At 39.3% G+C, this 26,080-nt stretch overlaps 2 protein-coding genes across 7 annotated transcripts; both read left to right on the top strand.

Annotated features, from left to right (window-relative positions):
- The first annotated feature begins 387 nt into the window (after positions 1-387).
- Positions 388-16,439, top strand: rprd2b (regulation of nuclear pre-mRNA domain containing 2b). Of its 5 annotated transcripts, XR_010914801.1 has the most exons (11): positions 388-625; positions 6,447-6,576; positions 6,763-6,956; positions 7,060-7,112; positions 7,276-7,402; positions 7,596-7,771; positions 8,044-8,329; positions 8,447-8,707; positions 9,070-9,237; positions 9,327-11,434; positions 16,301-16,439. XR_010914801.1 is itself a non-coding variant. In XM_067509603.1 (10 exons), exons 1-10 carry the CDS (start codon positions 430-432, stop codon positions 11,357-11,359), a joined length of 3,621 nt encoding a protein of 1,206 aa, XP_067365704.1. In that variant the 5' UTR covers positions 388-429; the 3' UTR covers positions 11,360-12,746. The 5 variants fall into 5 exon arrangements, 4 of the variants coding, with proteins under 4 accessions (XP_067365704.1, XP_067365702.1, XP_067365705.1 ...); XM_067509603.1 differs by lacking the exon at positions 16,301-16,439 and having other exon boundaries at positions 8,450-8,707; positions 9,327-12,746; XM_067509601.1 differs by lacking the exon at positions 16,301-16,439 and having other exon boundaries at positions 9,327-12,746.
- Positions 14,988-25,246, top strand: tars2 (threonyl-tRNA synthetase 2, mitochondrial). 2 transcript variants are annotated; one of them, XM_067509612.1, is made up of 18 exons: positions 14,988-15,479; positions 16,301-16,476; positions 16,566-16,680; positions 17,076-17,197; positions 18,171-18,279; positions 18,914-18,978; positions 19,071-19,149; positions 19,724-19,870; positions 19,968-20,066; positions 21,443-21,612; positions 21,715-21,877; positions 22,317-22,454; positions 22,817-22,894; positions 23,746-23,846; positions 24,175-24,276; positions 24,382-24,454; positions 24,565-24,679; positions 24,787-25,246. In XM_067509612.1, the coding sequence occupies exons 1-18, from the start codon at positions 15,387-15,389 to the stop codon at positions 24,927-24,929; spliced, it is 2,088 nt and encodes a 695-aa protein (XP_067365713.1). In that variant the 5' UTR covers positions 14,988-15,386; the 3' UTR covers positions 24,930-25,246. The 2 variants fall into 2 exon arrangements, with proteins under 2 accessions (XP_067365713.1, XP_067365714.1); XM_067509613.1 differs by lacking the exon at positions 14,988-15,479 and adding an exon at positions 15,526-15,567.
- The last annotated feature ends 834 nt before the right edge of the window (positions 25,247-26,080 follow it).

The raw sequence follows: 26,080 nt of genomic DNA, 5'->3' as shown, positions 1-26,080 counted from the left end.
ATTGAAAAATATCTCTACTTCTAGCTAAAAAATGGCTCCAGATGACATCACTTGGAGGAACCTTAAGTTTAAATTGTCATCTCGTGGCTCATACTATGAAAGTTATTATCATGCTTTTCTGGAGCTCCTCTAAATGACATCATCTACTTTTAAAAGCATTATTGTACATTTACTCTCTAAGCTTAAGCCATAGAAAGGAAGTTGAAAATTCGTTTAGTTGCCCATTAGGATAGTTGAAATAAACTCTCCCAACGTTTAATTTGCAGTAATATTAGCAACAATTGACTTTTTTTTGTTATTTTTGTACCGTAATATAGTTAATTAATTATAATATACAATACAACGCGTGCGTGTTTTGCCCTTAGTTGTGCTCATTACGTTAGCTCCTTCATCCCCAGAGCAGCGAGCTCAGCAGACAGAGCTGGAAAGATGGCGGCTGGTTCAGGGGCTGCAAGTAGCCACGGAGCCCGCAGCTCCATTGCTGCTCTGGAGGCGTCTTTGGATCGACGGTTTCAAGGAGTATCCAACACTATGGAGTCAATACAGGGACTTTCATCCTGGTGCATTGAAAACAAGAAGCACCACAACATCATTGTTCGCTACTGGATGAAGTGGCTTAAAAAATGTGAGTAGCTAGCATACCGTTAAGGCTAACCCACTAGCTAGCTTACTTTGGCTAATTCAGATGCATTTCTGTCTTTGCCGCCTTCACCTTAACGTTAATAAATGCTGTTGTACTTACTGGTAGTGTTTGTAGTGGGTGGTGATTCGGTGCGTCATGTACAAATGTTAATTTTTCACTTTATGGAATTTTAATATGTGATCGATCTTATATTGCAAGGGAAACATTAGTGATGTTATCTCTGGCGTTAACGTTCCTTATTTAATGCTAGTCGCTAATATCAGCTAACGTTTCGCTGCTAACGCTAATGACGGACTCCCTACTAGCTCTGTTTACGTTTTGGGCCTCTCGGGTCTGGCCAGACTGATGGTACTTTTTCGTGAAGAATTACCATGCAATGCAATGTTCTGCTTGTTCTGTCGTAGTTAAGCCGACTCGGGACTGTGCTCCCACGCATTAACGTAAAGTAAGTCCCGATGGGGGTTAGATGTGGTTGGGTTCGCACATGCATGACTGACTGGTGAGATGAATTGGCTAATTGATAGAGTGAAAGAAAAGTAATCCCAAGCTGAAGAGCTATTCATTTGCAAAAAAAAAAAAAAGTCACATGTTTGAAAGCATAGAATAAGCAAACAATAAACATGACAATAATTTTTTGAATTAGTACAGTAGTGCAATTAAGATTTGTGAAGTCTATTTTAATGTCACCATGTATGTTGCTCATAATAGCTATTGTGAAATAGTTTAGAAAAACTCGATTATTTAAAAAAAGTATTGAATTGTTAAATTAATTACAGTTTATTCATGCCAGACAACAAGTACCAGTATGAGTAAGAAATACTCATTTAACCAGGGAATGTACATGACTGTAACTTTACTCGGTTGAGGCTTAAGTATTTAAATTCCACTGACCCTTTATACTTTACTTTATAAACTACTGTTGACCTATTTAACTACTACTTGGGTCCTACTGTAGGCAAATATTGTATGTCTTACTCCACTACATAGGTTCACCACAATAATACAAAATATACATAATGTATGCAATTTCTATAAAAAAAATTAATTTTGCTACAGATATTTTGACACTAATATTTTATTTACACAAGTGAAAAATCATCAGTTCTTCCATTGGTGTTAGGAGTAGACTTGAACTCTGAGTTAAAGTATTTATCTTATTTATTTGTTGCTAAAAATGATTTTTTTAAACTGCAAAGTAGCAGCACTGGTATTTAACTTTGTTTATTATATAGGGGGTTTCTCTATTCTCTTATTACTATCTTGAATATTATTGTTTATATTGATACTTGCAGCATCAAACTGCACCAAGCCAAAGGTGCATCAGTTTGTTAAAACAATGGTGCTTTACCCTATTGCATGTTTGTCTGAAAAATCTGAACCTATAGTTGTTCTAAGAGACTGTTTAATCATTGCAGCATTTTTATTATTAATTTCCAGATTATTTGCGAAATCATCTGGTGTATGAAATATCAGAAAACAGTAAAAAAAAAAAAAATTATCTATTGCCATTTCCCAAGGTTCAGTGTAACAGTTTTTGGTGGCTTGTCTTGTTGAATCAGCATACAAGAACCCAAAGATAGAAGATCAGTTTACTGTTGTATATGACAAATAAATGCATAATATTGTCCTGAATAAGGATATTTTTTGTGTTAGTTTGGCAAAAAAACAACAAGTTCACATAGAGCTTGCTCAGTTGATATGGAGGATTGTCTGTTATGTTGTGAATTTCTTTGTTTAGAGGTCAAGAATGAACTTTTAATGCTTGCAGTAGTTGATATGTAGAACCTTTTCAAGGTATAGCAGCATTTCTACTACTGTTTATTATGCTGCAGTAATGTGTGATTATGATCTTCTGTACTGGTATGATTTGGTCCTATGGGTGTATTTATTTTGTAAAATTATAATTCTGCTTCTCACTTTAGCAAATGATATTTAAGTAAGTATTTGTGGTGTGGGTGTTTTGTACTGCTGTTATAACAACATTAATGTATTTTGCTGTCTTATAGCACAGGTTTAAATGGTCTCTAATCTAAAGACAGTTTATGGAGCCTAAGAAGAATTATAAATATGTATAAAAATAGTGTTAATAAATTGCTCCCTCCCTCCTAAGGGTGCAATACAATGGATGTGGCTTGTGTTAAGTTTAAAATATGTTTTGTCATGTTCATTATGTCTATTGGTTGAGTTAAAGATTGTTGCACGTCCATGACTATGTATGCAGGAATGTGTTTTTATTTTGTAATTCTTTAAAATATTTTTTTTATAAACTGCTGAGCCCATAAATTAATTTACATGCATTGTCATACCATTTTAGATTTACCAGAGATGATCAGGAGTAAAATCAAAATCTAATCTAACCTCAGATGTCTTTACCATGTCTATTCTAACAGAATTGTCTTTTTTTAAAATTGCATCAAATTTATTATTAGATATTTAGTTGGCATTTGAAAAATGATTTATAGCAGGTTAAGCAGCAACAGACCAACTTATGTTGATTTCTGTGAACCTATAGATGGGTATAGAGGCTGAAGCAAAATACAGATATTGTATCTTTCCATAGCAAACTAGAAAAAACTGACAGGTTCTATTCTATTATTCTATTCTTTTATTTTAGCAGCCCCCTGATGTGGCACAATTCAATAAGTAATACCACATCATTTGACTGGCACGCATGTTAACAGCTTTTCAATTTAAAGTGAAGTCAATCTCGAAAAACTGTAACATACCAAATTAATTGTTTTTTGTTTGTTATAGTTGGTTCCAAAGCTGCACATGAGCTTGATTTTTGTCAAAAGGTAATAATTAGGATGTCTGTGTATGGAATTCAGTTTTAAAATCATCAGTGGCTTAAAAGTGCATTTTCAATCTTATGTGTTAACATTTTGAAGGGTTAGAAATAATCCACATTAAAGGAAATATTTGTTTTCTATACATAGAATGTCTAGTTTCTCCAAATGTGGCCCTCAAGAAAAAATATTTGGAAAACATCTTTTCAGTGAAATTTTGTTCTAAAAATGCTGCCAAATATCTTATGGGCCACAAAGATAAAACTTCATGGTTAAATTATCAATTAGACAGGTCTTGAAAGGTATGCAGTTGATACATTTTGTCTAAGGGCCATCTATATAAAACTGTTTAATAAGCACTTAGCTTTTCTCTACCCTGTAGATAGAAATTTGTTTGCATACATTTTGGTATATTATGTCACTTTATTTCATAGTTGGGCTATATTTTTTTTATGGATGTTAATTTAGTTGAGGACAGAGGAATGTCCTGGAGTATATGAATAAACCTATATCTCAGTAGCATAAGTGTTATTTTTTTGTTGTTGAGTTGCAACAGTCTTGGCTGTTATTAACAATGTTGCTGCTAGATAGATGTAAACAGATTCCAGTCTTAGTTCAGCAATGTCTCTCCTGTGGAGGTTGATAAAACTACGTGTGTTTTACGATTTATGAGAACGGACACATACATTACTGTATATCATATATAATCACAACTTAAAAAAAAAAAGATCAGTTTAATGACTAGTCCAATGATTGACCGTCACCAGTCATATTTTGTACTTTGTTACTGGGACAAGGTGGAATTAAATAAAATCAGCATAATATTAAAATAGAACCAAAAATATTTTGGGGGAACTAGAGAACTATAACATTTAACCTTAAAAATTACAAATCACATAAGCTAATTTTTCCAACGTCATTCATTCAAGTGAGGAGATGAGAAACATACAGAGTGTTGTGTAATACGCAATCAGACATCTACATACTGGAAACCATCAAATTAGATGTCATAATTGACATGTTGATTGTAGTATTTTGTGCTGGAGGGTTTGACAGTGTTTCTAAGTTACAAACTTCTCACACCATGATGTTCCCCTCTGACTCCTTCCTGTGTTTCTGACTGATTTCTAAACTGTGTTTCAGTTTAGGATGCAACATATTTTCTACCAAAATTGTAATTTAGTTCCATTAAGTTGTTTTAGTAGTCATAAGTATAGAAACATTTAATGTGTTTAATCACGTTGTATACCTGTGCACGTAAACATTTTTTCTCCTATAAAGGATCATCATCTTTTGTTGTTTCAGGCCATGTACATACTAAATAGGCTGTATGCTCAACTTTTGTCATTTAATCTAAACTACTATTGTGAATAAAAAAAGATCAATGGCTTTCAGCTCTTCCCTTCAGGGGTCGCCACTTTAGGAGCTGATATTTGTGTTAGTGCCTTAAGCAGTGGCCACTTTATTAGGTACTGGAGTGCATTAAAAGAGGAGGAGGTTCTGGAGTTTTGGTCCCCTCGTTTATTTTAAATAGGGTCACCAACATGGGCTTATCTCAGATAAGCCCATATTTTGTGGGTTTAGATTATTGTGGTTGTTGTTGGAATACAGGCCTCATCCGCTGTTTTTACTGTCAGTTTTGTCTTCTTTTCTTGACCACTTGATTTAGCTAAGATTCAAGACATGCTATATGACGTTTCTCTGCTCATACTGTAGAAATAAGGTGCTATTGGTAATGAGTATTAGTCTTTCAAACACCTGCTTAAATGTGACATCCATAAAAATGGATTTTAGATCTATAAAGATTTACTTCCTAAATGTCAGAGAACACAAGACGGAAATTATGCTCACTGGCTCTAATTTAATTCAGCCTGGTAAAACGAGGGAACTGAATTATTTCTATTTTAGGGAGTAGTAGAAATGAATTGTCCTTCTGCTACAATTGTATTAGGGAAATGTGCAACCAGTACTAAACTTAAATGAGTTCAGAAACACATTTCAAAACTTAGATTGAGCTAAAGTGTACCAGTAATTTCAGAGGCAAGTGTTATTGGCTGATATTGACTTGTACAACTGATGTACATGTCAGTGTATAACAATGTATATGATGGTACATATACAACAGATAAAAATATGAAAAACAAACTCCACTAATGTTGTAGGCCTAGGGCGGCAATGGCTCAGTTCCTAGAGTGGCCGCTTACCGATCATAGGGTCGGAGGTTTGCGCTCATGTTCTTCCTGACCACTTGTCAAAGTGTCCTTGGGCAAGACACTGAACCCCCAACAGTCCACCCCATCCCCACCCCTGCAGTGCCAGTGCCAAGCTCGGTAGAAATTGGGGAGGGTTGTGTCAGGAAGGGCATCCGGCGTAAAAACTGTGCCAAATCAACATGCAGACAAATGATCCCCTGTGGCGACCCTGAACTCACAGAATGAACCGAAAGGGCAAAAAAAATGTTGTATGCCAATCAATGCTGCATTTTGGAGATTGATGTTCACAAATATTTAGATAAGGTTTCATTATATTTGTTTTTAAAATACTATATGCAGGTATGCTAAGAGCAGGACATTGGGCAGTTAAAAATAAAATTGGTGGCTGCCCTCCACAGTGTTTGTGTTTCTAAAATATGTGAAAAACTGTATTAGCATTGCTGTAAACAAATTTGCAGTATATCAACTGAAACATCACTACATGTATTATAAACCAAAATAAGCTCCTAATAGTAATATTAGCCATTCAAACTTATCAAACTGACTTTAAACACGTTTGTTCAAATTCTACTTTTTAAAAGGTAATTAGTTGTTAACCTATACAATGTTTTGTTTATGTGTAACAGTTTTTGCAAAATTATTTTGGAGTAATGTACACTGAGGTTGGAATTTAGGTTCTATAGTTATTTGTAGTATTTGAGCCTTATCTGTTAGAACCTTTTCTGGATTACTAGATCTAAAACCTCTAAAATAAAGTGTTATGGTTGTAGTATTATCTTTTTCTTTGTTGTTGCTGTTTTGCAGCTGACAGCAATCACCGCTTGAATCTTTTCTACCTTGCCAATGATGTGATACAAAACTGCAAAAGAAAGAATGCCATTGTCTTTCGTTCAGCCTTTGCAGATGTCCTACCTAATGCTGCGCAACTCATCAAGTAAGTTCTTAGTGTTGTAATTCACCTGTATTACTGTGCCATGATCAAACGTATTTGTTGAGTAATTCTATGTGTCTGTTATTGTTAAAGGAAAAGTAGATCTGGTTGACAAATAATAGATGATGAATCTGTCCCCCCGTCTCAGCTGGTATTAAGATGTAGCACGTTCTCGTTTTCTGTTTTCAGAGATGGAAAGGTCCGTAAGTCGGTGGAAAGGATCTTTACAATTTGGGAGGAGAGGAGTGTGTATCCTGAGGATGTCATTTCCCAGTTCAAAGCCAGCCTAAACAAAAAGGAGAGAGAACGAGAGAAGCAAAAGGAAAAGGAGAAAGAAAAGGAAAAGGAGAAGGAAAAAGAAAAGGACACTCCACCATCAAATGGTCAGTGCCAAAATTAACTCACAAGTTTTGGCCTCACAGATGAATTATTTTCACCAGTAGTTTTAAGTGCATTTATTAAGTTGAGTTTATCTTTATTATTTAGCTTCATCTAACACTAAAGCTGCCCTGAAATCCAAGATTGTAGCAGAGTTCACAGTAAGTTCTTGTTAGTATTAGTAGTTTTACTAATATAAATTGTTAAAGAGCTCTGTCTTGCATGCCTAGTGACATAGAAATGTGTTAAAATAATTCTGTCAACTTTATTTATGTACATCACCCTCTCTACCTTCAGTTTTATAACGCTGTGTATTTCTTCCAGCCTCAGTCCCTCATTGAACAGTTGTCGAGATATAAGAAAGCAGTTGCAGAAGAGGAGTTCAGGGAAAAGCAGCTGGCAGCTCTCAGGGTGGATGTCTGCAGCACAGAGGCCCTCAAGAGGCTCAAAGGTCAGATGTTACTGAGCTTATTTCTCTACAGCTTAATGCTACATCTAAGACTAAGTCATTTTCAAATTTATTTTAAATAAATGAAATGTTATCATTGTTTCAGTTTGAAATTGATAATATCCTATATTTACCACATGACAATGTATGAAACGTATTTATGTACCTTAGTGCCTGTTATTGTCTCCTACTCCAGACAAGGCTGGAGGAAACAAGTTTGCTAAGGACTTCGAGGATGGCAGTCTGAAGCTACAGGAATTTGTCGGTTTCCTGGAGAAAGAGTTGAAAACAGGGCCACCTCTGCTGGAAGCTTTGGGAAATGCAGACATTTTCTACGAGATGCAGTACAAGGAGGTTAAGATTGTAGTCAATGTGAGTGCTATGTGAAATGACATCACTTTCCCTGATAAAGCTTAGAGGGCACTATTAGAAAAAAATCTGAAGACAGATGTTTAGATGTTGTTAGGCATTAAACGGCACTGGTTCTCTAGTTAAATAGGAATTTGGGAACAATACGATGACCCAGGTATTTACTGTGAGATAAAAGGTATAAATATAACATTGCTGTATTGCTTCAAATTTTAGATACAAGTTAGATCAACGTAATCCACTGTCCTCTTTTGTCTATCTGCCAATCTGCTCAGGCATACAATGCTTTTGCCAACCGTGTGGCCAGTCTAAAGCGTAAACTGGATTCCCTTAAGTCCACTTTACCTGGACCTGAGGACTCCCCCATTCCATCACCCTCTGAAGATGCCCCCTCCCCCACTGGCTCTGACTCACCTTTTCTAGAACTGGGGGGTAGCAGAGCCCAGGTAGATCCAGAGCTGGATGGAAAAGCCATGGATGAAGGAGAAATGCCAAGTGACAACAGAGACACAGAGGACATGGATATGTCTGATGAAGAGGCTGATGCTGCTACAGAAGGGGGTCAGTGACCTACAGTGTGCTGGTTGCACAGGGGTGAAAATTGTCTTCTCAATATAAAGTACATTATGTTGTAGTGCTGCGTTTCACATTTAAATATGTTTGCCTTGTCTTTACAAGCAGATGACAAGAAAGACAAGACTTCCACTGCTGTTACCAAGAGTAACAAGTCAGAGGTGGCATCAAAGCTTCCGGTCACACCTACAAAAACGTTTAAGACCAGCACTGCTGCTGCCTCCACCGCAGCCACCACAATGACTCCCACCTCCACAAATGCTCAGAGTGCTCCAACCAGTCCTCTGGGAGTCAATCTGGCGAAGGTGGACCTTGGAAAGATCAGTTCCATTCTTAGCTCCCTCACATCTGCCATGAAGACTACTGGTGTGTTTGAGGAAAAATGTTGTAATGATGATCAGAAAGTGTAATTTTATGTTTTGGTATAAACATTTGTTTTGAATACTTATAAATCTTGTAAGACACAAGGAAATGTGGTTATATTCTGAGAAATGATCATGATATTTTCAATTTGTATAGCCACGGGGATCAACAGATGTGTTGGAATTTTGACTTGTAATTTCTGAATCTATGACGGACTACTGGCATGACTTCCCTAATAGATATCTTTTAATTACTAACGATTTTTAACTGGAAGTTGGTGGTGAATGCACTTTTTCTCCATTTTCAAACAAAGCCATTTTGAGTCATGCCTCTTTTTTCTTTCATTGATCATGACTTCTTCTCAGCAGCTAGTCCATCACCTCGGCCATCTCCAGGGACACCCACTGCGTCCTCTGGTCAATCAGCAGCCACCAAAGGGACCCCTCCAAGCCCTGCTCTAGCCAGCATACTGTCACGTGTTGATATCACACCTGAACGCATACTCAGTGCTCTGTCAAAAACAAACACACCAGGTCTGGGACTCGTACACTTTTCGTATTTTTCATGGTAAGTGTCAAGAATCCCTAATGGGCTTATTATCTTTGTTTCTCATGTGTTACAGGTTTGTCTTCTCTCATCCAAAGTGTGACAAACACCGCCCCCGCTCCTTCCACCCGAACTTCCCCAGAATCATCAGCAGCTAAAACCCCAGTCACCACAACTACCCCAAAAACAACACCCAATCAGGGGAACAGCCTTAAACGAGAGACCCCTGGGAGAACCAGAGACTGGGAGAAAGAGAGACAGCTTTCCCCTCCTCCTCCACCCCCCCCTCGACCCTCAGCTCCTTCTGCCTCTCCCCCCAGCCTAGAATCAAAAATCAATAGTTTCTTGCTGGGTAACCCAGGTTTTAGTCTTGCTTTAGGTGATGTCAGTCCTGATGGGGTGGATGGGACACCAGTGAGAGATGAGGCTGCTGGCACCCCAACCCAGGATGAGATCATGGACACACCTGGGAGCATGCCAGAATCTCTAGGATCATCTGGAGGTCATAACCTCTCCCCCACAGCCTACCGAAGTGAACCTTGGGACGCTGTGATAACACCTTCAGGAAGCAACACTGACGGTGACTTCCTGGGCTCTTCTTCCTCCTCCTCCCGGTATGGAGCTGGGAAGAAGAGCAGCACAAAATTAAAGGATGATGAAGCAAAGAATGTAAGGAAGCAGTTCTCATCTTCCCCTGGTAATGACTTGAAGGCTAAGAAAGATGGACAACACAGTCACTTAAGAGTGGTGGGTAACAGCAGAACGATGGGAGAACGGAGACTCTCTTCCGGCTCTTGTAAGGCGAGCATTGGATCAGATGATGGAGGTCTGAGTGGAAAAAGAGAGGACAAGGGCAAAGGTCAGGAGTCTCCAGGTGGAGATGGGAAGGAGGGCCAGTACCATCGAATTGAGACACTGGTGTCACCCTGCAATGAGGGGGCTCCCATCAAAAGTCTTGGCTATTCCAACCGCCCACTTGCTGGAGAGCGTATCAAGACAGTAGAGAGCATCCGTGTGATTGGCCGAGGCTCTCGGCGAGGGGGAGGACCTGGTGGTCGCCCAGGGGGAGCAATGTGGTATGAAGAGGAGGAATACATGGAAGCTCAGCCACCCTCACCCCTTGCTGTCCTCCCTCCACATACCATTCCCCAAGGAGGCACCGAGGACATGACCTCCTCCATGCCTCCTCTTCCCCCTCATCTCCTCCTTCAACATCTTCACCCTCCTCCATCCCATCCTCACCCTCATTCTCTTTCCCAAGTGCAGTTCCAAATGCCCTACCACACAGAGAGCATCCAGGGTCCTCCTCCATCACACCTCCACCAGCATCCTCCTCCTACATCCCCTTTCTTTAGCGCTCCTCTACTGATCCCTCGACCCCCTCCTCCTCCTGTGCAGCAGCGCCTCTCCCCACCTCCTACTCACCCCACTGTGCCCTCTGCAGTCATGGTGGGGGGAGTGTTGGTCCCTGTTGACCGTCCGTTATCTCTTCCTCCCCCAGTCAGACCCGAAGGTGCAGAGCGAGGAGGTGTGGGGCCCAGAGCAAACAAAGTAGCGCCTCCACCCCTCATGACATCATTGCTAGGTGATCCCCCTAAGCTGCCCCGTCCTGGCACAGTTAAAGAGTCTTTTGTTCCCCGCCATGCACCCCCGCTCCACCGCCCAGGTACCCCTGGTGTTCCTCCACCTTTACTGGGCAGAGTGAAGGAGCCTCTTAATCTACCTCTTCCCTCTCCCTCTCCTTCTCCCACATCCTCCACAACCTCTCCCTCGACGCCTAATTCCCCTGCAGTTGACGCAGCCCCTGCTCGCCTCCCTGCTCAGTCTGCTGCCCCTTCTCTCCAGAAGCCCCCTACTAGTCCTCAAGCTCAGCCCTGCAACCAGTCCTCTAACCCTGTTCCCCTCCTCAACCTACCCGGTCCCCGACCCCCAATCCTCTCAGTCCCTATTCCACAGAGACCTCTGATAAGAGGCCGTACCCCTACTCAGCAGCAAAACCAAGATGTCCACATAGGGGGGTTTCGTGGCAGTAAGCGGCCCGGTCCTCCATTCACAGGCGGCCCCTTTCATCATACACAGAAGAGACCCTTCCTACCCCCACGCTACTGAAGTGGTCATCTATGACAAGCTGAATGAGAAGTGCAAGCCACACATCTAGCAGTGCAGTGTGTGTTAGCCCTGCTGGTATGAACCCAGATATCTTTACTCTGTTATTTAGCTTGAATTAAACCTACCTTGAGTCATGTGTAAATAGCTGATTAAATTTTAATGCTTCAGCTAGGTAGCCAGCCAGTTATCTTATACCGTACAGTACAACTAAGAGGTTACCAATTACATAAGTGCACAGTGTCATGTAACAACCTTGTCTATCCCTTTTTTCCCCATTTCTTCAGGTTAGATAAAAGTTTTAATAATTCTGATGCAGGAGTGGCATAACCATAGGGGCACTGATAGTTCAAGCAGAATATAAACTAAACCTTATTTAGAGTTTGCCTTTCCGTGTTATTGTTGGGTTACTTTTCCTGAGAGAGCGCAGGAGAGTTAAAGGTAGGGAGATACAGAAGAAAAGAAACCACAAGCAATAATTCAACATTTTGAAAAAGAAGAATATTGCTTTTTTTGCTGAGGGTCACAGGAACACATCAATATGAAGCTGCAGCCTGCTCCAAGCTTAGCATAAAGATTGGAAACAGAATAAGCTAGCTTGGCTCTGTCCTATGATTTAAAAACACGCATATAAATAAAAACATTGCAAGTAGTGGCTTAACTGGGTATTTCTGCCAGACATAGTTTCGTACCTGGTCACTGCTGGTTGTCTTATAAATCTTATTGCATCAGTGTGACTCCAGGAGACTCCTGTTCCATGCCACAAAAGGCATGTTTATTCTGTTCTCTCTTAGACAGAACCAGGCTCGCTGTCTCCGTTTTTCCAGTATTCATAAGAAGTTGTGTCCTGGTCTGCACGTCCAGATATGTCTAACACTCAGCAAGAAGCCTAATTACCATATTACCCAAAAATGCCAAACTGTTCCTTTTTTTAAAAAAAGGTTTGAACTGATAAAAATAGGTTTCAAAAAATCTCTTCAATAAGTGTATGAATGTTTGCTGAATGTCCTAAAATGGTATTTTTCATTTGAAGTGGTGAGATTTGTGTTGCAGCAGAGGTTAACACTTGTCCATATTTCGAGAGAACCTGCTGTAAATAATTGCCTTCTCTTGCTCAGTCCTCTTCCTCCTTCTATCCCTCCCACTGTATATTTCTAAGCTTGTAAATATAAAACTGAAATGATACAGCTTTTTCTCTTCGAGCTTGTGTTTCTGTTAATGAGGACACTGTCACTCACGCACCCGTCTTTACTGTGTTTTAAGGCCTTGGAAAAAGCTTTAGAATTCCTCTGCAGTATCTGTCGGGGGGAGGTTGGCATTTCAGTTTTGAACCAATCTTGCTAGGCTTCAACATGTACTGACTTAAATAAAATCCAGAGTTTCACTTCAACTGGGGGGGGAGGTATTTTATTTGATCACTATCCCTTGAATTGCGCTGTTTTAATTTATTTGCGCTGTTCAAATGTATTTTCTGTTTTTAGGGAAATGTATTCATTCACCTACTCTGCTGCTGCCATATAACGCCTTTATTTTCTGCTCTGTATTTTTCTACTACATTGAATTGAACAATACTATTACTTTTGCAGCACAACCGACAAATTGTGTCTGGGGCGAGATATTTGACTTTTGAGCTGTAAATTATTATTTTGAAAACGGTTTATTTGAATACCCCAGTTGTTTTTGGCCCCTTGCTTTGTTTCTTTGCTAATTTCATGCTTTCGCTCTTGGAACCCTGTTCTCTCCTTGGCATTGTCCAGGAACACTTCTGCACCTCTATACACATCTGGGGATAAATAATAATAATAAAAAGGGTCAACATAATGGCAGTAATTAAATTTTGCGGGGATAATTTCTATAATTTTGCCAAACACTGATATAGGATGTCCACATGTGAGAGGTGCAGGCTGTTTCTGTGAAAGTCTCATATTTCTTGTGTTTTTCTGATCAAGCAGTGTGAGTTCTCCCCTGCACTAATTTACAAGATGAACTGAAAGTAAGACAAATTAAGCATCTGAAAACATTACTGCATAAAGTTGGTGAATTTATACATTGTAAAATGTATCAAAAAGCATATTTGTCACTACAGTTTCAGCACATCCTCAGTCCTGATGTTTTCCTGAATGTTATACTAGTCTGTAAAGTGTCTGTCTCTGCAAATTTCACCTTCAAACAACAACTTCTCTCCCTACACCATTTTGGTGTGTTCACAGAAAGCTAGGTTAAAGTTTATAAAAAAATCTCTGTGCTCCCAAGCACCTACCAAGTTTAACATTTTGTCTCTGTAAATTACATTTTATCTTGACCTTAAGACAGCTTTGTTTGACAAATTGAGTTTGAGAATGACTGAAGACGTGACAAAGCTGATGTTTTGTGTATATTGATAAGTTTATTTGCTTTGACTGCTGTTCTCATCAATGATGCTACATCACCGATGTTTGGGTGTCCAGTCCTTTCTGGTGTGTTCAACATGCACACATTCTAGAGCAGCTTTTTGGCACAGTTAAAAAAAGCATACATTCATTTATAGGGCATATCACAGACAGTCATTTTTGCCAGTGTTCTTATGGAGTGGCTTGCACCAATTATCTTCACATATTTAACATATCTGTCTTAATGTTTGCGCTTGCACTACTGTAAGTAGTCTGTGCTAATTTTAAAAGAAGATTATTTCTGTTCAGTATTTAGTACAGAATAACCACAATTTAACAAAATTGTTTTACATATATAATTTCATGAAAGTTTGGGATAATTTATAGCAATTATGTTGCACTAGTCTACACCTACACAGGGCATTTAGTGTCTCATTACGGTTGATAATTTGCACTACTTTGTAATATTGTACTCAGTGACACTTTGAATGTGTTAGCAGTTAATTGTGCAGCCCAGCCGTTCAACACTGAATATATATTGACAGATAATGTGTAACTGTCCCTGAGCAAAACTTCTAGCTCTCTCCTTGACCCTGCATTTATATTATGAATGCAAATCCTTCATACAAGTGGATTGTTAGTAACTCATTCACCAAGGAAAATGGTTCAGATGTTTCCAGTTGAGTGATTTCACAAATTATCGCTTTTAGTGATTTAACTTCTTTGAATGCACATGCTGGGCGTTTATCTGTGGAATTACATTTTTAAAGTTACTTTACCGCACATTGTGCATCTTGTTTTGGACACAGTCCCGTGGCTCCCCCAAGCGGCGGATCAGGGGTACCGTAGCTTAGGGTTTTTAGTGGAAGGCATCAAGTCTCCATTATGGACTACTGTTCAGTATTTTTTTTTTTTTTTTTTTTTTTTTTTTTGGTGGCTAAATGTGAAAACAAAAAACTGACGTCCCTAGTTAGAAAAAAGATATCTCCGGGTTTTATCACACGCATGTTAAAGGCATAATTTGTTTAAATGATTACTCTGTGTCTACTGCTCAGGTGTTTTTGCTTTGCAGTTTCCACGGGATTGGCCCTTGTTACTCGAACTGCAGCTACTGTACAGTTGGTTTTTGTACAGGTCAAAATAACTTGCATTCTCTTATTTTCACACCTGCCCTGCGTGAACTAATCCAACACACTAGAAACTCAGCTATAACGCTTTGACGGGCTCAGTGCGCAGCTCCATGCAGCTCACCGACTCTGCTGTCCACTCTTTCGCAGGTCGGTGTCTGCGTGTGAAAATGTAGGGATGCTCGTGTGAGCGTCGCTGAAGTGCAGGCGCAGCTTCTCTGAGCTGTAATTATGGACGTGCTTGTGTTGTGCCACATCTGTCGCCACGTGTGCGCTGTGACCGCATGGTTACAGGTGTTTCTTTCTAGGCTTCTTAATAACTACAGATGCTTCGCTCTTCTGCGGAGGCGCGCTCCGAGGTAGACTCTCAGGGACGCGCACGCAGTTGTACAGCAGCGTCACATGTTTCCTCACGTGACGTCACCGCCGCTCTCCTAATCTGTACTTCCGCTGTTATGGCCGGTTACACATAGGGGGTCAGTTACATAGGGATATTTGGAAGTTAAGGCGCGTGTATAGACAGGTGTGTTTAGGATGGAGGTGACACGAGTGTTCAGACTGGTCGTCTGCCCGTCGGCAGCTCGGACATTTCGCGCTATTCTTCACGCGCACAGGACATACAGCAAGGTGTGCCAGTTTGTTAATACTGCAGGACAGTAGTTGAGCTAACATTAGCCGCCAGTACAGGATGTGGATTGTCAGTGCTGCTGTTCATGTTGTTGAGTGTTCACAGTGGGAATATTGCAGATTGTGCTGTAGTAACCAAAACTGCCTGAACGGTTAAACCTTTTTTATCTCTATCTCTAATATCATTCTGTTAGCAATATTGGACTTGTTGGGACACTTGTTTTTTTCCCCCTGTTCCTTTACTCTTATTTAGATTATTGTATATTACATGTATTTGAGTTATGCAGTGTTGATAAACCAAACAACAAACTCAAAAACAAACTTAAAACTAAATAATTTATCATGATTTATAATGGTGAGGTGCATTGACTTACCTTTCACCTCCTGGTCTCTCTCATTTTTTCGTGTAGACGTGAATGATATTCAGCATTTTCTTCTATTCTGATAATTTTTTGTGAGTCATAATGTACAACGGTAATATCATTCTACCTGTACCTGTACCCTAATGCAGCCATGAAGAAAATGTATAATTAATTAATTAGTATTTAATTGCTATCAGTATTCACTTCAATTGCCATTTTAACTTACACCTAGTTGAAATAATGCTGTCTAGAGAAAGGAACATATAAAAAAATCACATAGCCAGAAACTTGTTAGTTTTATTTGCTATATCTATTGAAGTTACTCCCAGAGGTGCTGCATGTATGCATAATACTGCTGCTCTCATCTGACTGTTGCTGTCTCCACCTTCGTACTTCAAATCACTCTTTTCCTTTTCAGTTCTTTTGATTCTTTTACATGTGTTTTCTTTTTTACTGCAGGTGTCCACAGCTTTATCTGAGCGACTGAAAGTCTTTGAGTCCCTGTGGGGGGAAAAATGCATCAAGAAGAGAGTTGAAAATTTAGAAAAGCCCCTTAGTATCAGATTGACTGACGGCCGAACAGTAAAAGGAACAGCTGGTGTGACTACACCTCTGGTCGTTGCTCAGAGTGTTCGGTAAATACATTATAACATAAAAAAGCCTTTTTTAATTGGATTTGTGTTTTAATATTGACAAAGCTGTGTCAATGCTTGTGTTATTGCAGGGTTAAAGGAGCCTTGGTGAGTAAGGTAAATGGGGAGCTTTGGGAGCTTGGAAGACCCCTAGAAGCAGACTGTAATCTACATCTTCTGGGCTTTGATACACCTGAGGGAAAACAGGTACTTTTCATATAAAACTCCTTTGAATTCCCTTCAGCGCTTAAGTTTTATGGTGGATTATAATGCTAAAGTAGAGATTTATGTTCTTTTATTTACCCCCACCCCAAAAAAAAGATGGATTGGGCAAACCTAAAACTTAACATTAGCAAAAGATAAGTGCCAATACAAGCTTTATAATAAATGTGCACTTGGCTACAAAAAGGGTGTGACTTTAGTGTTTCCTTATGTGAATATTGTTCATTATATTTTGTACTGGCAGGTTGTCCAAATTAGTCCTTTGCAAAAATTCAGTAGCTGTTAATGTGGGTGCTTCTCAGAAAGCCTTGAAAGGTGATGTTTTAACATCAACCCTTGGATACCTACACCTGCTCTGTTTTATCCACATTATTATTTAGGCAGCATGGAGGACAGGAGCGTGCATCCTTGTTGGAGTGTTGGAGGGGGCTTTTGGTGCCAAGGTGTGCAGAGAAGGAGCATCAGAGCTCGGGCTTTACTGTGACCATCTACTCGACAGCAGGTAAGCTACTTGTGTAAACAATTCAGAAATGTTAAGGATTCCAGGTCATTACTTTAGCACTGTGGTAGTGTTTGATGCAACAAGTGCAATGTCTTAAAAATCTCTGACCACTAAGGTACTCTGAGTGACTGATCATCAAAGTTTCTGGTAATCTCTTAAACTATAAAGAGTTTTCTACAATGGAACTTCAACAGTGACTGAAACACATATTCACATTAAAACCTATAGAGCCTGTGAACAATAGGTCTTTTGTATATTTTGTAATGTTACCTTGGGATGAGAGACTAAGGGATTGCTCAAATAATTCAATGTAGTTGAATATATAAATAAAAAGATATATGAAAACTATCATCTAAATCTACACCATACTCTAGATGAAGAAATCCTAAATTGTCAATTGGTGCAGGATTTTAAGCTTCACCTGTTTATAGAATATTCATCTTGACTTGATTTGTGTTTAGATTGCTCCTTCATATTAATAATACATTTAATTTATGTGCACCCTGTGTAAACATTTTTTTTTGTTTGTTTCATCAGCAACATTACAACATCTTTTAAAATTATTCTCTGCTGAATCTTAGTCTATGCAGTATTCATGTGTTGATTATGCTCAATGGAACTTTAAAGCAACAGGGAACCATTTATTAATAGTATAAATGGTATAAACATAATATAGCAATTAGGACTGCTATGCAAAACCGAGAAAATTATAAATCCATTATCACTGTTTTGACTTGTATTGAATGCTTTTATGTTTTATTGACCTTTTTAATATGCTTTTTTAAATCAACATTCAATCATCTGTAAAGCACTTTGAATTGCATTAATCTGTACAAAAGGTGCTATATAAATAAGCTTTCATTGATTTATATTCATTACTCAGTCACTTTGAACTGATGCTCCTTTCATACAACTCTTTGTTATTCTCACAGAATGTTTTGGATGTTTTACCTGAGTGTTTCTGTACTCGCAGCACCTTGTCACTGAATGATGTAGAAAACAGATGTAAGGAGGCAGCAGCTCTCAAACTTCCTCTGTCCAGACTGGAGCTGAATACAGAAGAAATCAGAGAGCTATTCCAGGTTAGCACCATACTCTGTGTCCAAACAGTCAGGTGTAACAAAGAATTATAATGATTACTCAGTGCCATATAGTATCTTAGGTAACCATTCTTGCTGCCTGTATGCAGCCTTTCCTGTTAGATGTCTACATGTCACACTATTAAAATGATAAATGTGAAAATTGAAAATAATCATAGCCATTTTGTATCTTCAGTGACGGGGTCCCGGTATTGTCCATGCATGGTTTCTGTCACACTGTCATGTATGACTAACTTATGAAGATGGCTGAGTCATCGTTAACGTTATCAGCCGCACATGTGCTTCGAAATTATACAAAATATGTCTGCTGCAAAAAAGTCTAGGTTCCCAGAACTTTCAAAACAGACTACAATCAATAATTCAGTTGCTTAATGTCTACAAGCCATGTATTATAGTCTTTATAAATTAGAATTAGACTCCACAAGCAATGTCAGTCAGTGCTCATGCCATTCTGGATTGCTCTGTACCTGTATCAGTAATATTACTCCCAGTGTAGAAGTACTTACTGTTTATGGTGAATACTGTTCACTTACTGTCAGATGCCTTCCTGTTGTTCTGCTGACTATACTGAACTGTTTGTATATGAATTGTTTTTCTTTTCGGGGTTTTCTTACAGAACTGTGAGCTGAGACTGCAGCTTGCTGAGGAGCAGATGAGCGGCCCTTCTGTCACAGTATACAGGCATGTTTCCATACACACATACAGTACCAGGTCTGCCAATGCCTTAGAAACTTAAAAAAATTTACTTGTTTCATCCTTTCTCTGCAACTCAGGTATGGTAACAGTGTAGGGGTCTGTAAAGAACCCCTCCTCCCTCACACAGGGCTCCTCAAGGTTTTCAAAATGCTTCAGGTGTGTTTTTGTAGTATTATGTCCTCTGCTTGTCGCTTTGTGGTTTTATATAGGATTTGTGTTTTCTTCTTGAATGTTTTTATGGGCATTAGCTTAAGGATTATAGCCAGTCCCTTAAAAGCCAAACAAAATTAATTTTTTTTAGGTTCTGTTTTTTTTTGCCTTTTAGTATAAATGGTGTGACACACATTGTTTCACACACAATAACCACAAGATGTTGGGTTGCCCTTGTTGAATTGTTATAAATATGTTTTACTTGGACCTGATTGGCACGGTCCATCCTTTGGGACACATGCTGGGCAAATGGAATTTACCATGATCCAGGGAGAGGGAGGAGTTTCCATTCTGGGATTTCACTAGGAAAAGGGGATCTCATTGTAGCCATGCTGGAAATATCAGTATGATGTGGGGTTTGTCAGTTTCCTGTTTTTGGCTCCTGTGAACCTGCTTTTGTCCCTCATACATGCTGTTGCTTTTATTGGGTCACTCTTCCTCCTTTGGCTGACTCTCAATCTCTCTGTTGCCACCTCTTTGTTCGCTCAGTTTTCTTTTCTCCCTTTCTGTGACATGCCAGCTATCGCCTGTGACACTGGCCAATCACGCAGAGCTGTCGGGTTGGATGCGTCTGTTAGGTGTTGCCTTTCCAGGTGAGAAGGACAAAGAGGAATGGGAGAGGGAGCAGGAAGCAGTGAGGAGGAGAGATCACAGACGCATCGGGACAGTAAGATGAAATCTAAATTAAGAGAAAAAATTAGAGAACTATTGGGGAAAAAAAGCATATTCTGGTCCTAATCGTACATGTACATGTTTTTTCACAGGACCAGGAGCTGTTCTTTTTTAATGATGTCAGTCCAGGGAGTTGCTTCTTTCTACCTAAAGGAGCCCATATCTACAACACTCTCACTGACTTCATTAAGGTGAACTGTAGACTTCATTCTATATGAGAGCATTTTAGAAGAAGCATTTTTGGGTTTCAACCAAGGCGATTGCTCAGTTTCAAAAACTTCAAATGTGCTACTATTCATGTATTCTAAATATATAGAGGTTTCCAGTTTTATAGAACTAATCAATTCATATTTCAATTGACATGCTACAGATTAGAGCATAAGTAATGACTGAAGACATTCATAGCAGTCAAAGTTTGAACTCTGGCAACCACAATAAATTAAATGAAACTCAATAACCCCGTTCAGCACTGTTTATGCAACTAAAACTACCTTAATTTGATTATGAACACCCCAACCATGAGCTTAGTTTGTCTGTGTAGTGTAATTGAATTAATTTGTTAATTATGTAATGCCTACAGATAATGAGGACACATGGACAAAATAGTTTGTACCCTTCCATTAAAGAAAGAGAGAAAAATGGTGACCACAATGGTCACTGAAGCATTTTAAAGAAAAACTAACTGGCCTGGACAAAAATGAGGATTGCAAATAATTACCATAGGGACACGTTAAATTAAAGTGTGTCCTGTAATTAGCATCCCAGGTGATGCAAACAGGAGGGTGAAAAGTAGTCACTGTGTTGTTGGGTATCATAACCATGAACACTGAACATGGACCACACAAAGCTAACGGGAGAGTTGTCTCAGGAGATTAGAAAGAAAATTCTCGACAAACATGTTAAAGGTAAAGGCTTTAAAGACCATCTCCAAGCCGCTTGATGGTCCTGTAACTATAGTTGTATGTATTATTCAGAAGTTTAAGGTTCATGGACCTGTAGCCAACCTCACTGGGTTGGGCTGCAAGAGGAAAATTGATGACGAATTAAAGAGACAAATACTACGAATGGCAACCAAAGAGCCCAAAACAACAACTAAAGAGATTGGAGAGGAAGTGGAGTTCTATGAGCCCTGATCTAACTCCTATGGAACATCCATGGAAATCACTGAAACATGCAGTCTGAAAAACGCACCCTTCAAACCTGAGACTGCATGACTAGTCTGCTCACAAGGAGTTGACCAAACTACCTGTCGACAGGTGCAGAAGTCTCATAAGGATGTGCAACAAAATACTAAGTTAATGGTAGCATCATTTTTGTACAGGCAAATTTCATAAGGTTGTTTTTTAAAATGCTTCTGTAGAACCACAATTCAAAATCAGTCAGTCTGATTGTCATTAGTTAATTTTTAGTACATTTTTTTTAATTCCTATTTCAGTGACCATTGTGGGTTTTTCTTTAACGGAAGCGTACCAACAACTTTGTCCATGTGTCACATGTTACTTTTAGAATCTTGCTGTTGGTCTTCATTTATTACTGAGTCATAACAGGCATCCCTCTTCTCTCACAGAGTGAATATCGAAAGCGAGGCTTCACCGAGGTTGTGACCCCAACTCTGTACAGCACTACATTATGGGAGCGCTCGGGACACTGGGAGCATTACAGCGAGAACATGTTCACTGTGACTTCAGAGGGCTCTCAAACCTACGCTCTTAAACCCATGAACTGTCCTGCACACTGGTGAATTTTCTCTCCCTCTCTCTCTCTCTCATATTTATATATACACACATTTCTATAATGACAGGGTATTGGCAGTGTCTGACTTTGCGTTGTTATATTTAGTCTCATGTTTGAGCAGCGTGTTCGTTCGTGGCGTGAGCTTCCTCTGCGATGGGCCGACTTTGGGGCGCTGCATCGTAACGAGCTATCTGGAGCGCTGGGTGGCCTCACTCGGGTTCGCAAGTTCTGCCAGGACGATGCTCACATCTTCTGCACACCTGAGCAGGTAAACATACATTTTGTTGGAGCTTCTTTTACTTAGGACCACTGCCTGTTACAATACTGTGTGATCTGCAAATAGGACACGTGGGACCATATAGCTAAGATTAAATGGGCTGTACAAATACCTCCTGAGAGACTCTAGGAAGCCTCAGCCTGGATGAATGAAGGTCTTTGTCCTATTTAAACATTACACTTCCACATGTGCATCTCTGTGATTACACAGTCTGTGTAATTCTAATTTTCTTCATTGAGTCCTTGAACTTTCCCACTGCTTGATGACCTTTTGTTTGAAATAATTCACAGAAATCATAGTCACATGAGAGTCATCACCATGTTTACCTCTAAAATCCAAATTGAATCTCTGGAGCTTTTTGATTAAGAACACATTAAGAAGCTGTGTTCAATTAATTATTTTTATTCTTATGTCCTTTACCCGTTTCCAGCTGGAAGAAGAGATTGTGGCATGTTTGGACTTTGTGAAAGGCGTGTATCAAGTGTTTGGGTTTTCTTTCCACTGCCTCCTGTCTACACGTCCCACACCATGCCTAGGAGAGCCGGAGCGGTGGGATAATGCTGAGCAGGTAAACACACACACTCATACACATTCTATCATTCTGTAGTATGTAAACATCAGACAAAGGCCTTGACAGGGTCAGCTCTTCAAATGTGTATGCATTATAAGATGGAAAAAGTTAATGACAAACAATTTTCTCCAAATGGAATGACCTGAATTGTTATTATCTAAATAATCAGTCAGTTATGCAAGCGGTACTTTCCAAATGAGACATTCCCTGTGTTGTACTGCTGGATAGATTAATATCTCTGAATCTCCATGAATGCTTTTTAAATAAGCAAAGCAGCAATTGAAGTTGATTCCGTTGAGTGTAATTGAAGATTAAGTATAATATTCTGCTTACCGTGCTCTGTTTCTGTTTTTGAGCAGCAGTTAGAGAGGAGTTTGCAGCAGTTTGGCGAACGTTGGGAACTGAACCCAGGAGATGGAGCCTTCTACGGACCAAAGGTCAGTGTGAAAGCAGCAAGCAGAACCTGCAGACAAAAGGGATTTGATATTTGGATATTTTATATATCACTACCTTTCAGTGTTGACCTGGACATGGTTCAATCCTATCTTGTTGAGCATTAGATTGGAAAACAGATACAAGCTCCATGCAAACTGGGATTAATTTTCTGGTGTAAACCGTCTTGGTTAACAACAAAAAAAAATCATTATTTTTTCTTTTACTTTTTTCTTTCTTTTTACTTTTTTCTTTTTCTTTTTTCTTTTAAAAATACTGTTTCATTTACTTTCTTTAGCTGACTTTTTGCAAGATCTGCTTATTGGTGTTACATCATGATTTCTTTTTTCTCCTGGTTTTGAGATCTGAATGATGCAGTTTGCACTTAACTAAACCACTAGAAAATCTCAAAAATATGGTTGTTCAAAAGTTTAGCTCCTGTCGTTATTGTTTAAAATTGGAAATTGTTTATTTAAGAGTGACCTTAGTTTTCTTTTGAGGCTATTTGTATATCACATTTGTGAGTGAAAGAAGTCAATACACATCCAGAGGAAGCCAGCTTCAGGCAAACATTTTATGACCAAGCTCATTTGGAGGTAGGTCAAGTTAGGGTGGGGTTAGACACACACGAACAGGCTCCATGAAACAAACATTCCATCAAACCATCTAGCTAGGGTGTGTTAGCCACAATTAGCTAGATCAGCTTCTCTTGGAAACCCATTTGTAACTACTACAGACCACAGAAATGCACTTTGTCCCAGCAGCGTATCTGAGCTCTGAACTTAGATTTGTTGATCGTGGCTGAAAAAAAGAAGTGAGGCCTGATATTAACATACTACTACATGCTTCATCACAGATTGACATCCTGATCAAAGATGCAATTGGCAGACAACACCAGTGTGCCACAATCCAATTGGACTTCCAGCTGCCTATTAGATTTAACCTTAAGTATGTTGGGTGAGTCTGTCAGACATTTCTGCATTGATATTTAAACATCCCTTCATCTATAGAGATTTAAGCCTCAATACAATTAGCCTGTTCTGTCCTGTAGTTGCTCACAGAATTACTCAGGTTAAAAAGCCACAATGCTAATTGTTGCATTGTTAATGTGTTTTTCATGTTGTCATAAGTTTATTGGGAAAGCTTTTGAAAATCCATTTTTGTGTATAATAACCAGACAGGTATGAAAATCCTAAGAGAAACAATATCATTATAGATCAACCATGCATAATTATTTCTGTTATTGCACCATTGCCTTAAAAGTTGTGTTTAACCATGCTTTCAGCAAGGATGGACAGTTGCACAGACCAGTGATGGTCCACAGAGCAGTACTGGGATCATTGGAGAGAATGATCGCAATACTAGCTGAAAACTTTGGAGGGAAATGGTGAGAAGATGTTAATAGTTACATGAAGTCATCTGCATTTTATTAGCTGCTGTTATACTGTAGTTGTAAGCTCAACCCCATCATCTCTCTCTTCACCTCCTCTAGGCCTCTGTGGTTGTCCCCAGCACAGGTCATGGTTATTCCTGTGGGGGGCAACAGTGAGTCATATGCCAAACAGGTCAGTTTATAGTGAAGATCTTGTGTTTTTGTAATTGTTAATTTGTTTGGTAAAGCTGGAAGCATATTACAGATACAATCTTAAAAGAGGCGACTCTCTCTTCTGTTAAGGTGGTCCAGCAGTTCCGTGAAGCTGGCTTCATGGCTGATTTGAATGAGGATCAGGGAGCAACCTTAAACAAAAAGATTCGATCTGCTCAGCTGGCCCAGTATAACTACATATTTGGTAAAGACGAACTAAGAATGGAAACTGAGGCTATGTCATATACTATAGTTTTTATTCAGTTGTCATTCACACGTGTATATATACAACTTTTTTGTTTTTCCCTCTAGTGGTGGGTGATAAGGAAACAGAAAGTGGAATGGTGAATGTAAGGAGCAGAGGGGGTAAACAGCTGGGGAAGAGGTCAACTGATGAGGTGCTGACATCCCTCACACAGCTGCGAGACTCCAGGAGCAACCTAGATGAGTTCTGATGAATACAGTTCGGGAAATAATGAGTCACTGATGTAATTAATATTTGTTTTAAAACTTCAAGCTTTGTACTTAAGCTTTGTCTGAATAAGTGAATGCTGAAATTTGTAATAAAAAGTATGAATACAACAAATTTCTTTGACATTTGCACTGTTTAATTTGCCTATTAATTGCATTCGCTGATAAAACTGTATTCCAAACAGTACAGAGGAAAGATTTGTGGTTATTGTAAGAAAATTGTAAGGCTTGTGACAACATTACCCAGCTACAGGTTTAATCTTTTCACTAAAAGCCATTAAACATGAGATCTCCCCCCATTTACGTAAGTCTGTGTCAAGTCTGTGATTTGTGAATAGAAAACCAAGCACACCGTTAAAACAGTGCAGGAAGGGGAGGATACGCAGGGGGATTTGACTAAAATAGGAGAGGGACCAGCAGTGTCACGGCTGTGTGTTTTCATGTGTGTTTAGTAGAAACAGCCAAGTCAAGGTAAAGGTCAAAAGGCTTGGAAGTTTTTCCTTTTTAATTGAGAGAAAGCACCAGCATGGAAAAGACATCAGTCACAACAATGTCACAGAGGGTGAAGGAGCTAGGGAGGTGTCTGCTCCGACACAATAAATGGAGTCGACTGGACAAAAGCTGCCGCTCTGTCAAAACTGATTAGGAAACAGGTGGAGTGGGTTGTGTGTGCAGTTCTTCATTAGCTGAAAGAAAAGGTGAAAAGGTTCATGATCAAACTCCTGCTGTTTGCGTGACTCTGGTCACTTTGGATCAAAATGTCTCAGTCAAGTCCAGATTAGAGTGAAACAAAATCAAACCCATGGATTTAATAGCAGATATGAAATTGCCCAAAAGAATGGAACTGCACAAGGATGGTTGTTTAAGGGGGAAATCCCACTAATTCCACACAAGGAGAATAAAAGCGTGGAAATAACGGGCAAAGACCAACGATGTGATATTACAGCGTTTTTGTTTTACACTGGTATGAAGCATTTCAGAAGTTTCGTTTTACGTAGCAAGGTTTTATTTATCTGGGATGTCAGCTACTCTAATACAATGATAGTGAAGAAAATTATTTTTTTAATTCTCACTGTCTTTGAAAAATTTCATTTAAACCAGACTAAGAATCTGCAGCCATGGTTGCAGCCCTAAG

This window comes from Channa argus, chromosome 7 (genome assembly GCF_033026475.1).
Source record: "Channa argus isolate prfri chromosome 7, Channa argus male v1.0, whole genome shotgun sequence".
Classification (NCBI taxonomy): Eukaryota; Metazoa; Chordata; class Actinopteri; order Anabantiformes; family Channidae; genus Channa; species Channa argus.
Note: the sequence above shows the minus strand (reverse complement) of the source record. Positions and strands in the feature narration are given on the sequence as shown.

What these genes read in the sequence shown, in the direction of transcription:
- rprd2b (XM_067509601.1), top strand. Translation starts at nt 430, where the DNA reads ATGGCGGCTGGTTCAGGGGCTGCAAGTAGCCACGGAGCCCGCAGCTCC. An exon ending in GGACACTCCACCATCAAATG is followed by an intron (nt 6,957 to 7,059) that starts GTCAGTGCCAAA and finishes TTTATTATTTAG; the next exon opens with CTTCATCTAACACTAAAGCT. An exon ending in AGGTTAAGATTGTAGTCAAT is followed by an intron (nt 7,772 to 8,043) that starts GTGAGTGCTATG and finishes CAATCTGCTCAG; the next exon opens with GCATACAATGCTTTTGCCAA.
- tars2 (XM_067509612.1), top strand. Translation starts at nt 15,387, where the DNA reads ATGGAGGTGACACGAGTGTTCAGACTGGTCGTCTGCCCGTCGGCAGCT. An exon ending in CTCTCACTGACTTCATTAAG is followed by an intron (nt 20,067 to 21,442) that starts GTGAACTGTAGA and finishes CTTCTCTCACAG; the next exon opens with AGTGAATATCGAAAGCGAGG. An exon ending in GGTGGGATAATGCTGAGCAG is followed by an intron (nt 22,455 to 22,816) that starts GTAAACACACAC and finishes GTTTTTGAGCAG; the next exon opens with CAGTTAGAGAGGAGTTTGCA.